The sequence below is a fragment of the Xyrauchen texanus genome, chromosome 12 (assembly GCF_025860055.1).
Source record: "Xyrauchen texanus isolate HMW12.3.18 chromosome 12, RBS_HiC_50CHRs, whole genome shotgun sequence".
NCBI classification, from domain to species: Eukaryota; Metazoa; Chordata; class Actinopteri; order Cypriniformes; family Catostomidae; genus Xyrauchen; species Xyrauchen texanus.
The window spans coordinates 43140474-43155718 of NC_068287.1; the positions used below are offsets into that span (position 1 = coordinate 43140474).

General features: G+C 38.4%; 2 protein-coding genes across 2 annotated transcripts in view; one reads left to right on the forward strand and one right to left on the reverse strand.

Annotated features, from left to right (window-relative positions):
* LOC127653282 (tetratricopeptide repeat protein 39A) overlaps positions 1-7836 on the forward strand; it is a 33074-nt gene extending 25238 nt beyond the window's left edge. The window contains exons 14-19 of the mRNA XM_052139922.1: positions 2999-3090; positions 5108-5228; positions 5393-5504; positions 5680-5794; positions 5935-6051; positions 7691-7836. Coding sequence (XP_051995882.1) covers positions 2999-3090; positions 5108-5228; positions 5393-5504; positions 5680-5794; positions 5935-6051; positions 7691-7805 — 672 coding nt within the window. The 3' untranslated portion in view covers positions 7806-7836. The remainder of the gene's footprint in view (positions 1-2998; positions 3091-5107; positions 5229-5392; positions 5505-5679; positions 5795-5934; positions 6052-7690) is intronic.
* Positions 7837-8653: 817 nt separating this feature from the next.
* gadd45gip1 (growth arrest and DNA-damage-inducible, gamma interacting protein 1) lies at positions 8654-12160 on the reverse strand. Its single transcript, XM_052139923.1, has 2 exons — positions 11748-12160; positions 8654-8956 (listed from the first exon to the last, which is right to left on the reverse strand). Exons 1-2 carry the CDS (start codon positions 12119-12121, stop codon positions 8665-8667), a joined length of 666 nt encoding a protein of 221 aa, XP_051995883.1. The 5' UTR covers positions 12122-12160; the 3' UTR covers positions 8654-8664.
* Between the last annotated feature and the right edge of the window lie 3085 nt (positions 12161-15245).

A 15245-nucleotide genomic window follows, 5' to 3' on the forward strand; every position in this document is an offset into this window, starting at 1 on the left:
TAATAGAGAGACTGGTCTGTAGTCTTCGACAACTGTTGGGTTATGTGTTGTTTTTTGAGCAGTGGGGTTACTCAAGCCTGCTTTAATTTATTGGTAATGTTTCCTGTTGTGAGAGATGTTTTGATAATGTGTGTGAGTGTGGGTAAAATGGATGTAGATGCAGCTTGCATAAGATGTGAGGGGATAGGGTCAAGTGGATAGGTGGTAGGACAGTTAGAAAGAAGCACTTGGGGGACCTCAGTCTCGGAGAGAGGGAAGAAAGTGGAGAACAGAGAATGGGATGTTGGAAGAGAGTGGCTGTGGGTTTTTGGTCTAGAGAACTGGCTGCTGATTCTTGCTACTTTGTCAGTAAAACGTTTAACAAAGTTATCAGCAGTCAGAAGTAGTAGGATGTGGTGGAGGAGGATGAAGAAGAGATAAGAATGTTGAAAATAGTTTACGTGAATCTGAATGTGATTGATACTTGCTCAGGTTTGCAGGGTATTTTGACTTGCGCCACATTCTCTCCACTGCTTGGTACAGTGTTCACAAAGTGTCTCTGACAGCCAGGGGCTGGAGGGTGTGGTATGTGCTGGCCTGGAGGTAAGAGTAAGATAAATGGTTAGTGGAAGGAAGGGATGCAGAGACTATGGAAGAGAAGCGAGTGGGTGAGAGAGAGTGAAGGTTGTGGTGGAAGGCGACCTTAGGTGGAGTGAGAGGTAAAGAAAAAAGAAGAGTGTGAGAAAACTGGATAGAGTTGCAGTGTTGCAGATTTGTTGACAGCTGACTGGGAGTTACACAGTCCAACAGAGATAGAGAGGGGCTGTGGAGAGAAAGTGCTAATTGACCTTAGGTGTTCTAGAGTGCATAGTCTATAGCGTGTTTGTGTAGATTTTTGCCTACATGAAACAACTTGAATGTACTGAAAACACATAATATAAGTATAATAAAGAAATAGAAGGATGATCTGAAAAAGGAAGAGGGAAGGGGGATAAACCTTGCTGTGTCCTTGCTCGGTGGACTCGCACAGGTAGACTCGCAGCTTTAACCCGAGATAGGTCTTCACACGAAGAGGGCTGCCGCTGCCACTTTCGGTGGCACTGGAGTTCTCTATTGATCTGTTTCTCACTATTATGAGCCCAGGTATGGGGTGAGTGTTTGTTCGTGTTTATTTTTTTTTCACTTCTCTCTCAGCTGTCATTTTCACAGACCTTCCCAATTGGTTCCCCAAAGGAAGTCATAGCTTTACTCCCTCCAATCAGCGTAGACCATACTGCTATATAAGACTGTAGCCAGGGCTGGTCAGGGAAGAGAAATCGGCCTGGGATTTTACATAGCAACTGGCCCAAAAGGGGGGGTTCGCTGTCTGCATATCCCGGCACTGTTTTGTGGTCGGTTCTGCATAACGCGGTTGATCATTTATGCTTATCGTGGCCATTCAGCCCATTTTGCGGCCTATCCACCAGACCCCTCAGTTGTCCCGATGGACAGTCCACCCCTTATCGGCCCCTAAGTGCATCGGTTTACCCGATTACCAGTCCAGCCCTGACTGCAGCCATACAACCATGGCAGCTCAGCTCGACTCTCAAATCTTTGTTTTTTTTCATTGCTATTCTTCATATTCTTTGTATTCGGTACTCTGTTTCTACTTTTGTATTGCTAGTGTTTTTTGCTAGTCTGTTTTATATACATCTGTTCCTGTCACCAAACCTTGAGTGTTCCACCTAATCCAACATTTGTAAAGTTGTGCCATTCCAGATAAGCTACGTCACGTGACATACATTGTGCAACACTAAGGGTTTATTTTACGTATAGACACATTAGGTTAGGGGCACGTGCCACTCCTTTGTTGGCTAATGTAGTTTAGTAAGGACATAACTGACGTTGAAGATTTTTGTTGTTTCATTGTTTTCTTTATTAGTTAGATTTAGAGGGTTAACTTTAGCCAGAATAGTTTTGTTACATTATTTATTTCATTTGGCACTGCTCAAGCCCTTCTTAGACAAAAATAGTGGGACGTAACACTCACCAACACCTATCATATAGCTACTGAAGCCATGGATTTAACCATTGGAGTCATATGGATTACTTTTGACCTACAAAGATGAGATATTTTACTAAAATCTTTGTTCTGCAGAATAAAGAAAGTGATTTACCTCTGGGATGGAATGAGCGTGAATAAATGATGAGAGTATTTACATGTTTGGATGAACTTTCCCTTTAAACTGTCATAAGAGAAATTATTGTAACATCGATAAAATTACAAATCTGAACCTGTAATAAGTATATGGTGCCATTCTATCGTGACATTGCATAAAAGTCACAGAAACCAATTGCTCTGGTCCTGGTCATACATATGAATTCTATTCAAAAGGAAGACTGTTTACTGATTGCAATGCAAATATGTCTATAGGAAACACCCAGTTGATGTTTTAATGTCATGGTTTAGTTGTCTAAGGTTGATTTGTGTAGTTGCCTAGACATGCGTCACACAACTCATTTGAAATGGCCTCCACCCATAGTGTAAATCATGTGTAGGATTGTGCTGGTGCTGGGAAAAAAGCATGCTTTTAGTTTGTGTATTCAGCACACCTTTCAAACAAATAGCAGGTCAGGGCCTACCATTGCACCCTGTTGGGGTTTTTACTTCAAAATGCATTGAATTCAATTGATGCAGCCAGTGATGCAGTGTTTTTTTCAATGGTGCCAGCACAGTATTTCTCAAATGAATGTTGCAGAGTTAGCCAACAGTTTTGTTAGCCAATAATTGTGGCATAAATGCAGACAGAGTTCCTCTTTGGGGGGAGAATTATGTAAATAGGTGTGAAGTTGTGTATATAAAGTTGTCGGTTTAACAATGACTGTTTTGTGCGAGAACAGATGATGTGTAAATTGACTTTATGGTCTGATGACTTGGCAAGGGTTTTGTTTGGACTGGTTGGTTCTGTAGCAAGATTAAGTACATTGTGCTTCTCAGTGTACAGAAGGATTCATATAATTCTCTCTCTTTCTCTCTCAGGCCATGTACGTGTATATGAAGGCTTCTTATCTCAGCATGCTTCCAGAGACAGAAGCTCGACCGTTCGGCGATAATGAGGTGGATCTCTTTAGGTAAATGCACTCAAATCGAATTAATTAAACGAACTGCCAACACAACAGCAGGCGAGTCTTTATTGAATAATAAAATGTCTTTCAGGCATCATTTACTCACCCTCATGTTGTTTCAAACCTGCATGACTTACTTTCTTCCATATAACAGGAAAAGAGAATGTTTGCAGAATATTCTGGCCACACTTTTCCATATAATGAAAGTGAATGAGGACTGGGGCTGTCAAGCACCGTAACGAGTCCTTCAGACCGGCTTTGTGAATATGAACAACCGATTCATTGAAAGATCCGACTCAAAAGAAGGATTCGTTCATGAAACAGACATCTCTACTTCTCTAGTGAATTTTAATGATTTTAAGTGAGTAATAATTTCAATTTCAGTCTGTTACTCACACAACTCACAGCGCTGTTGCATGGCCTCTCAACCTGGGTGTAAAAAGTACTCTGAAATTATACTTAAGTGAAAGTATGGAGACTGAGTGAAAATGTTACTCAATTAAAAGTCCAAGTATCTAGCCAAAAACATACTTAAGTGAAAGTTTAAAAAAAGTACCACATTCAATTTTACTTAAGTATTAAAGAAGTAAAAAGTAACTTTTTTTTCTAGCTAGAATGAAATCAAGAGAGGAGATTGTGCGAGAGAGGATGTTGCCTTTTAACTCTCTCTGATGACACATATTTCACAGTTGCATGGGACAAGGCACTCACGGATTGTGATGTCAGAGCACCCAGCCCCTTGAGACATAGAGAAAACAATAATAATGCAGCAAATAGGGAGTCAAAATTAATAGATATGATTTAAATATGAAGGCAAGTGTACACAGATATAAAAGCCTTTTGTTTATATATATATATATATATATGAAAAGGCGGCTTCAGTCCAGTAAGACGAAGGAAAATCATCTGCAAAAATGTAGTGAGTACTTTTCAAGTTTTAATCAAATTGTAAGGAGTAAAAAGTAAAAAAAAAACATATTTGGAAATGTAATTAAGTAAAAGTATTCCGCTTAAATTGCACTTGAGTAAATACAAATCCCCCAAAATAATACTAAAGTATAATACTTAAGTATTTTTACTCTTTTGGGATATAACACACAAGCTGTACGAACCACATTTATGATGATTTCAAGGTGCTTTTTTATTTAAAAAACTCATTTTAGAGCTTGACAGCCCCAGTCCCCATTCACTTTCATTAAGTGGCAAAGAACAGCTATGACATTCTTCATAAAAATCACCTTTTTTTTGTTTTCGCACAGGTTTGGAATGACATGAGGGTGAGCAAATGATGACATAATTTCCATTTTTGGGTGAACAATCTCTTTAAAATGATTTGAGGAAGACCAAGCTTATAATTAGTTAATGAAAGGACAAATTATCCTGTCATCAGAATCAGAACGAGCTTTATTGCTAAGTGTTCTCGCGGACACAAGGACGTTATTTGGTGATCAGAGAAACATGTGCACATAGAACATTACACTGAGACACAGATTATAACACTAGGTAAGAGTATAAATAGACATACAAATAGTAGGACACACTGTATAACATAGAAATGGCATATGTACATGTGCAAGTGGTAATATAGGTGCAGTGTAGGGGTATGTACAGTTATTGTGAATAGACATATGTAAATGAGATATTTATTTACATTATTGCACTATGGGGGAGACAGGAGGCTCTTCTTGTGCCTGGATGTCCTGGTGCTCCGAGCTCTGTAGTGCCGGCCAGAGGGCAACCGTTCAAAGAGGGATTGGGCAGGGTGTGTGGGGTCCAGAGTGCACCTGCATGTTTCCTCACTCTGGAGACGAACAGGTCTTGGAGGGTGGGCAGGGGGGCATCAATAATTCTCTCAGCAGTCCTGACTGTCCGTTGTAGTTACCTTCTGTCTGATTTGGTGGCTTAACCAAACCAGACAGTTACAGACGTACACAGGACACTCTCAATGACGCCCTGAGTAGAACTGTCAGCAGCTCCTTTCGTTCTCATTCACTTCCTGTCTCTTTTTATTTCTGTCTCTCAGACAGGTCCCTACATACAAACAGAAGATAGCAGGCAAATGTCCGCCCACAGAGAAGTTTGCCATCCGTAAAGCTCGACGTTACAAATCCAGTCATCCAGTCAAACTTCCTGTTCCTGTGCTTGTAAGAACATCATGTACACCATTCCACCTCTGTCACTCTGTCACTGTTTGAAATATTAATTCTGTCTGAAATACCGGGACAAAAATGCATTATAATTTTTTTACAGGGTTTAAACTCATGTTAACTTCAAAAGTCATAGACTGATAATGTGCTCATTATTTCAGGAGATGATGTACATGTGGAACGGCTTCTCCATGATTTGCAAACAGCCTGAGCTCACAGGGGGTTTAATGGAGACACTGTTAGAGGCAGAGCGCACCCTACAGGCTTCTCCAGGTAATGCAACAAGTCCTCTGTGGACGAAAGGGTAAACTCTCATTAGTATTGTACCAATCTATTATAAATGCATATACACATGCATATCTTTAGTAATAAGGTGGGACCCCCTTTCTAAAATATAAATGCAGCTTTATATTATATATTCTTTTACACACATTTTATCTTTGTGTAGATAATGAGTACACATTGGATGACACGTGTGTAATCCGGCTTCTGAAAGGGCTGTGTTTGAAGAACCAAGGCCAGATGCAGGCTGCTGAGGACTGTTTCAACCAGGTTTACACCAGGCTAGTGTTTCACACACATGCTAATGTGTTAACCGGTTCCATATTTGCTTTTAGAAACACGTGTTCTTTCCTATGATGCCAGTTCAGTGCGTAAACAAACTGATTGTGCTTGTAATGTTTTTTTTGTGTGACTTTAACAGTGAAAAGAAGCTGAAATTTGATCATTACCTGGTTCCTAATGCTCTGTTGGAGTTGAGTCTCCTGTATATAGACACGGGAAGGAAAGAGCAAGCTATCAAACTACTCCAGAAAGCAAAGTGAGTGGAACCGATGCCCGCTTAGCCCAAGTTTCTTTTTTGGCATTTATGTAGTGGCAGTTGATTCGAATATTTGTCCATTGATTGGCAGTTCTCAGTACCTGAGTGTTCATTTCACACATACATACTAAACAGATGTTAAAGGGACAGTACAACCAAAAATGAAAATTCTCTCATCATTTACTCACCCTCATGCCATCCCAAATGCGTATGACTTTCTGCTGAACACAAATGAAGATTTTTAGAAGAATATCTCAGCACTGTTGGTTCATACAATGCAAGTGAATGGTGACAAGAACTTTGAAGGCCCATTAAGCATATAAACGTAGCATACAAGTAATCTATTGGGGCTTTTCTGCTGCACGGTACAACTCCACTCTGCTCGCTTTTTGGTAGTTTTCCACTGTGGATAGTTCCTGGTACTTTTTTTTTAGTACCACCTCGGTCGAGATTCCAAGCGAGTCGAGCCTATGCTAAATGTGATGTCAAAACCCTGCAGATCACTGATTGGTCATGGAGAATCATCACTACCAGCATCACTGGATCAACCCACTAGTTTTAAAGTTAGCAAAAGTTAGCATTTGTTCACGCGACTTATGGATTGTAAAAATAAATGGCTGTGCACAAAACCACGCCGTGGTGCATAAGATCCGCTCGTTAGCGATGAGCGAAACCAAAAAGTCTCTCAGGAAGTGTCTCAGCTGTTGGCTGCACACGGCTACCACCGGACCTCCCAACAGTGTAGGGAAAAGTTAAAAAAACTACACGTAAAAGTGACTACAGAACCATCAAGGTAAAGTGGAAGTGGTTCGACCAAATTGACGCCATCTAAACCAGCGAGCAATGGGACGGAGAGCGCCCTGGACTGGTGTTGATCCATGATGGAGGATGGGACGTTTTGTTACATTAACTCTATACTCTGCTTGAAAGCTTCACTTTATTTAGTTGACCAGCTACTGGAAGCTTCTAAAACAACCAGACCAATTTAACTGTTACACTTGTGTAAAATCACCATGCAACAACTGCTTTATGCAGCACAATGAGGTAGTAGCTAACAGCTAACGCTAGTGTTATTGTTTACTGTTTTGCATAGTGTTTAAGATGATGTCATGGCAGTAAAGGCGACGCGACTATGACGATCAGCCTATAATCCCACCCACATTGAGGGGGCTCCAAACAGCAGTGGAAAAGTACGCTCAGAAAAGTAAAGCGAGCAGAGTCGTGTTGAACCGTAACGTGCTGTGGAAAAGTGCCATATATGTCTCCAGTGGTTTAATCCATGTATTCAGAAGTGATATGATCGGTGTGAGTGAGAAACAGATCTAAAGTCTTTTTTTTACTTTCAATTTCCACTTATTCGTCTTGTATATTGCTACCTTCTGGGCAGCGAGGGAATTTCTAGTAAAAAAAAAGGACTTAAATATTGATCTGTTTCTCACCCACACCCATCATATCACTTCAGAATACATGGATTTAACCACTGGTGTCTTATGGATTACTTTTATGCTGCTTTATGTGCTTTTGAGCTTCAAAGTTCTCACCATTGTCTTGCATCGTATGGACCAACAGAGCCGAGATATTCTTCTAAAATGCTTCCCATGTTGATCCCTATGCACTTTTTTTGTGTGACTCTTGCCAGGAATAACTACAAAGAGTACTCGATGGAGTCTCGTACGCAGTTCAGGGTCCATGCAGCCCTGACTAAACTGAAAGCTGACACAAGTGACCAGGATGAAAATACAACACCATTTTGAAGAAAGACTCTGAGGATCATGTGGTCACTTTATTGGGAGATGGAAAGTGTAAAGACATCAATGTGTCCCCCCTTATTCATCTAGTGGTACTGCCCGTATCACACTTATATTAGAGGGTTTGGGTGACTATAATAGGGGGAACACAACAAACTGTATTTGTACTGTCTCCCCTGAGAAGGCTTATGTGCCAGATTTATGTTCATTTTATTTAGATAGCAATAGCTTAGAGACAAGATTTATGATTTCTCAGATGTAAGCCAGAGTTTAAGCTCTTGTGTTTAAATGTAATAAAATGTACATTTTAGAAAGTGTTCGTAATCAAATAATTTTTTTCTGTATTATTTTCAAGTTTAAGTTAAATAAGGCCAAAGGATTGGACAACTGACCACGTTTACAAAACATCTAGACAAACCATTTTTTCACGAAGATCTAAATATGATTAAAACAAGTTGATAATTGTTAGAGGCTGTATGGAATTATTTTATTACTGCTAATTATTATATTTGAATGCAATATTAAATGGTCTGCACTTATATAGCGCCTTTATTTAACCTTTGCAGTATTCAAAGCGCTTTACACTGCGACTCATATACACACACACACACCAATGATGGCAGAGCTGCTATGTAAGTATGCTAGCCCGCCATTGGGAGCAACTTGGGGTTCAGTGTCTTGCCCAAGGACACTTCGGCATGTGGAGTCGTGTACTTTTCAAACTTGGTTTATTCTGCAGAAAGATCTGCTATGTTCATGTCAAGTTTAATTAAATGAGACAAACTGTTGTAATCGCAATGTATAAAGAGAACGATATTACAGTATAGTATCACTGTACTCAAGTCCTCGTCCTCCGCAGTCAGAGTTATTGGCTGGATTCAGCTGCTGGCGTCGGCAGCCCTTGTTCTTCCTCTCTCTTGCTGCGTTTCAGAAGTTTCCTCTTCTTCTTCTCCTCTTTCTCGATCTCAGCCACCATCTCTTTGAACTTGGTGCTGCGGGGGTCAAGCGCATACCCGAAACGTTCTCTCGCCTCAGCCAGCAGCCTGTCCCGTTTAACCTTCTCCTCTTTTTGCTTCTGTTTGTCCTCTCGTTTCTGCTTTTTCCAGTCGGCGATCATCTTGGGCATTTTGGCCATGTTTGCAGCGATGATCTTCTCCCTGTGCAGAAGCAAAGTGACAAACCAATGAGCATGTATCGGAGATATCAAGTCATTTAAGAATGGCTTTACTGCTAAGAATTCTTAACATTGAAAAAACTAAAACATTTGTAATGAAACCAAATCATGCCTTAAATAACTCTTTTCCTGACCAGTAATCGTGTCTGTTTTGCTATTAAATAAACAATTCACCCAAAAATACAAATTGTCATCTGCTCAATCAAAACCTGTTTGATTTTCCTTCTTTCATGGCACACAAAAGATATTTAGCAGAATCCCCAAGCTGCAAGTAAACAGGGACTAGTGGTTTTCAAGCTTCAAAAAAGGACAAACAAGTACCTTAAAAGTAGTCCATATGAATCATGTACCAAAGTCTTTCAAACCTTTTGATGCCAAGAACCAAAGTACCGACTTCGGTACCAAGTTGGTACTGAAATTTTAAAAATGTGACTCTTTGAGCGCTGTTGAGCGGAATCGTAAACGCCTCTGATTGGCCATTGTGTTCACGCGCTCATCGGATATGTCTGTGATTGGCTACAATGATCAGCGCTTCAAAAACATGTTGTAAATATACATCAATGACGCTATTCACCGAGCGCTTGCACAGATACACACGGGAGCGTTTGAAAGCAGGACCGGTCCGCTGATAGACGGCTGATTATGCTTTAAAAAGCTCCCACTCCCGTTTTTAAAAAAAACTTTAAAACACTTCCGTGTACTCTCAAACGCTCCCGTGCGTTGATCATTGTAGCCAATCACAGACATATCCGATGAGCGCGTGACCACAATGGCCAATCAAAGGCGTTTACGATTCCGCTCAACGCGTCACATTTTTAACATTTCAGTACCGACTTGGTACCGAAGTCGGTACTTTTGACAAACACTACCTTGTAGGGCCCCCTTCCACAAATATACAGTCAGTATAAAAGAACCATTTTTACTGTGTGATTATTTATTTATTCTTCCTGTGGTATTATAAATAAAATATGATCATTGCTAAATTAATGAAATGCTTTTTAGATTGTCATCGTATTAAAGCAGAAGTATGTATGTTTTTCAGCGTTAAAAATCCTTCTATTCCAGCTTAATATGCAGAGACAACTATAAGTAAGCCATTCAGAGGTTTCTCAGTGTTGGGTGCAACACAATGTGTACAGTAAATTACTTTTTCCAAAGCATTACTCTTCATTTTAGTAATTTAATTACAGTTACTTATGATATACTTGCGTTACATAATATATAGACTTTTAACAATTCTACATAAAACAATATTGAATTGAAAATTGAACGTCTATGATAATGTAAATGATATCATTTGTTTTCTAATACTACGCAGCCCCTTTAAATGCATTGGCAATATGCCTGTGCCGCTATGTTGATATCCCCATTACCATGAGTTTGACAAATGCTGATCCAAATCGCAAGTACCTACTGAAGCACTTGACACGGTGATATAGATGTACACTTTTAAGTGACCTCTGGGACTGTTCACACCGAACGTGTTTTTGCACACATCTGCACTGTGTTTGAATTGTTTTCTGATGTAATCACGTGATAGCCACACCATAATTCATGCATAATTCACTCCCATTCAAACTCTCCTGAATGCGGAAGACCAGAAACGCAAACTCAAGCGAAGCAATTTTGTACTACGCTGTGTATCGAAAGTTTCAGTTTGGTGAACTCTGAACCACGAATCCATAAGATGAGAGGACACGTGACCAGTAGTAGATTAAAATGTCACACTCTTGGTTCAGTACAAATAATACATATTTCAAAGCCCTGATGTCTTATTTACTTACACCAGAAGCACTCCCGTGTGACATCATATCCTGGTCAGTTGCGTTGTCCGAAAAATATTTGTGTGCTCAAAGCATAGTGTGACCACCCCTTAAAGGGATAGTTCACCTAAAAATAACACTCACATTGCTTACTTACTCCAATGCCATACCAGATGTGTATGACTTTGTAGGTCCATACAATGCAATGGAATGGTGGCCAGAACCTTGAAGCTTTGAAAATCACATAAGGCAGCACAAAAGTAATCCACACGACTCCAAACGCTAAATCTATGTATTCTAAAGCAATGCAATCACTTCAGGTAAGAAACACATAAATATTACAAAGTTTTTTCTTTTACTATAAATTCTTCTCCCTGCCAGTAGGTGGCAAAATGCACAAAGAATGCGAATTGCCAAAAACAAAAGAATGTGGAAGTGAAAGTGGAGATTTATAGTTACAAAAATATATACATTTTTCTCACCCACACCTATCATATCGCTTTGGAAGATATATTAAACCACTGGAGTCATACAGATTACTTTTATGCAGATTTGATATGCTTTTTGGAGCTTGAAAGTGTTCACTTGCACTGAATAGACCTACGTTCATAAATCTTCATTTGCATTCTGAAAAAGAAAAAGATTAAACATGGCATGAGGGCGAGTAAATGATGAGAGAATTTTCATTTTTGGGTGAACTGTCCCTTTAAGAGCTATTTCAGAGGGCACAATTATTAAGAAAGAAAGATTAAACAAGGCATGAGGGTGAGTAAATGATGAGAGATTTAAATTTTAGGTGTCAGTGTAAGTCTAAGACGACATGAACAAGAACTTTGTGCACCTTTAACAACAATAACACGTATTATGAAATATTCCGCTTTACAGCTCATTAGTTAATGTACACTCAAACAGGAAAGTCGTCGCTCTATTGATCATGATATAATACTTGTTAATGAATATATGCAGTTAAGTGTTGAATATTCCCTCTGAAACTACTGTTGTTCAATGTACCTCTCCATCCGTCTCTCAGTCCTTTCCTTCTCTCTTGCTGCGATATTCTGTAGCATCACCTCCATCGGGGGGTGCCACTCTCTCTCCTCGGCTACCAGCTCCTCCAGTCGGGCGTGAGAGGGCCAAAGTCTGGTCGGATCCACTCCAGACGCCCGTCCATACCTGCCGAACAGTTTGCGTTCATATTTGTCTGACTTCTGCCACTCGGGCGTCTTCTCGCTCTCTTTATCCGGTATAAAAGGATCTTTTAAATTTAGCCAGAGTGGTCTGGGGTTATAATTCGCTATCTGCTGCACGACAGCTGGTAAAAACGAGTTTAACTTAGAAATGCCAACTAATAACGTTGTCCTTCTGCTCAGCAAGGAGGACGCCATGTTTGATGAAGACCCAGTGACCTCTGACCTTATGTGGGCGGGACCTGTTGACGTCAGAATGATGTCAGTGCTGCAATCACGCCATCTGCTGGTAAACCCGGATTTATTCCAAAGCAGACAGTCTGGAAACAAATAGTTTTAAGTATTAAAACGGTCTTAAATTATATTTTAGGGACTTTAAAAAAAGTTTTAAATATCTTAAATAACATAGAAACACGTTTTAAATGTCTTTAGCGGAAGAATACGCGAGGGATACACTTTCAATACTTAAAAACTTAAACCAAAACTTAAATCTAATCCATGTGAAAATAAGTATCACACAAAATAAATAAATAGGATTTTATGCAGTTACAAAATATTTTTTATTTTTAAGATTTTGCACTAAAATAATAATAAAAAAAAAGTAGTTAAGCGGAATATTTAAAAAAAACTTTGTTTTCATAAACAATTATGATAATTAATATCCTATTAAATAATAAAGGAACATTTTGGCATCAATACAGGTAAGTTCAATCGACAGTCTTTGTGACATAATATTGATTACCGCAAAAATGTATTTCGATGTGGGGGCCAATCCATAAACATTAACATACTAAATTTTTTAAAAGTATAGTGTCAATAAATAAACAATATTCGTGTTAACATGATTTTAGTGTGATAAAATCACGTACTAACCTTTAATGTGTAAAGTTATAGCCAATTTGACATATTTGTTGCCATGACAACAAACCTTAAAACGACTGTAAAAATTAAGATTTAAACAACTTCACAGATCAAATAACACGTGAGTTTTAACAGACGAATTAATGAAAGTGCTTTTATAAAATTATAAGAACATTTCTGCCTTCTCCCCATTCACTTCCATTGTACATAAGTGCTTTTTTTTGTATTCAACATTATGCCACAAATAGTGTCGACTGAGCTTAACTATTAAACCCGGAATATTCCTTTAAATACTTAAAAAATACCCTTGTCCCCAAAGCCCATCAGCAGTTGTTTCAGGCAAATGATGATGGCAGTTCCAGTTTTTAGTTGCCATTGCCCCATTTCTAATAAATGTTCTTTTTTATTGTAGACAAGACTTAAAAACAGTGGGTAGCTTGTTATTTTTACATGTTCCTGCTGTATGTTACAGCACCTTTACCTCACATTCCTAACAGAAGGGAATTATTATGACTGCTGAATGCTGCTGATGTCCTGTTACAACAGCTGAACATAATGCGTCAACTTTGTTAACTAAAGAACTAATTATGGCAAATGCAAAACATTGCAAATGGATAAAGGAGAAGACTTCATTAAAGATATAATATATATCAAATAATATAAAAGGAAAAAGTCAGTCAAAAATGAATAAATGCAACATGTGAAGTATACAATACATACAGAGGGTTTAATAAAAAATTATAAAATTACTGTTTTAATTATTAGGGAATATCACTTACGGAAGAGGATTAGGGCCAAGCAATAGCCTAATAAAAAAAAATAAAGCCATCTCGAGATTAAAGTCATTATAATGCGAGATTAAACTCGTTAAATTTCGAGAAAAAAGTCGAAATACAATCTTGAGAATAAACTCATTAAATATCGAGAATAAAGTCATTATAATGCGAGATTAAACTCGTTAAATTTCGAGAAAAAAGTCGAAATACAATCTTGAGAATAAACTAATTAAATATCGAGAATAAAGTCATTATAATGCGAGATTAAACTCGTTAAATTTCGAGAAAAAAGTCGTTGTGTTTCGAGAAAAAACTCGTTAAATTTAATCTCGCATTATAATGACTTTATTCTCGATATTTAATGAGTTTATTCTCAAGATTATATTTCGACTTTTTTCTCGAAATTTAACGAGTTTAATCTCGATATTTAATGAGTTTATTCTCAAGATTGTATTTCGATTTTTTTCTCGAAATTTAACGAGTTTAATCTCGCATTATAATGACTTTATTCTCGATATTTAATTAGTTTATTCTCAAGATTGTATTTCGACTTTTTTCTCGAAATTTAACGAGTTTAATCTCGCATTATAATGACTTTAATCTCGAGATGGCTTTATTTTTTTTTATTATTGCTTGGCCCTAATCCTCTTCCGTACGATTACCACCACTGTCATAGAACATTTAAAATTGTGATTTAATTCATAAAATGAAATAAAAAGTCATAGAAATTTCTATAAATATACACTTTTACAGTCACACTGAACTCTAAAATATTTAATTGTCTAGAAATGAATTTTTGCAAGTTAAATCTTGATAAAATTATTTTAAAAAATCTCAATCATCACAAATGAATGGAAAAGTCATTGAAATTCACCTTTTTATAATATTTGGGGGGATAGTAAAATTCTATGAGAAATGTTATCATGTTTTCATAGTGTTTTTAACTGTCAAAGTTTAATGAACAGTTTAATTTTTGTTTTCTTTGTAATCATTAATGATGGAAACCGTTTTATGCGTTATGGCTGTTCGTTTACATGACAACGGCGTTTGTTGGGGTTTGAAAACGCAAACTTTTGAAAACGGTGCCGTTATCGTCTCCGTGTAAACATACAAAAAAGCGAATTTGTGAAAACGACGATGTCATGCTCATGCGTATTACGTGACGTCTTCAGTCTATAGGCATGTGCGCGAGTACTTCAAAACAACGCGCGAGACATTCAAAACTACAATGGCGGACTGCAGGACTGTGTTTGAGCTGCTCAAGACTTTGAGTTTATAGACACTTCTCCAGCAAAGTAATTGTAGTAATATCTCATCGTCCGTCCAGACAAAATTGCTCGATGCTTTTGCCATCGTTTGTATTTACTGCTCTGTGGAATAATGCTTATGTGCGCAGGCGCGGACTGTTTCTTTACAAAGTGACATCGCCAACTACTGGCCTGGCATGCATAATACAGCATGATTCGTCGTTTTCGCTGGTCCGTGTGAACGCGAAACTTTAAAAAAACGCAAAGGATAAACATTTCCGTTCCCTGTCTGTCGCTCACTTCGACGTTGTGTCGAAGAAGCGATATTAGCGGTCTCTCATGAGAGCCTTTTGCATCTCTGATCTATGAGAAAAGGCCAATGAGAAATTGGCAGGCAGAATTTGCATGTCCCGCCCCCGCCCCCGGACATAGGTATAA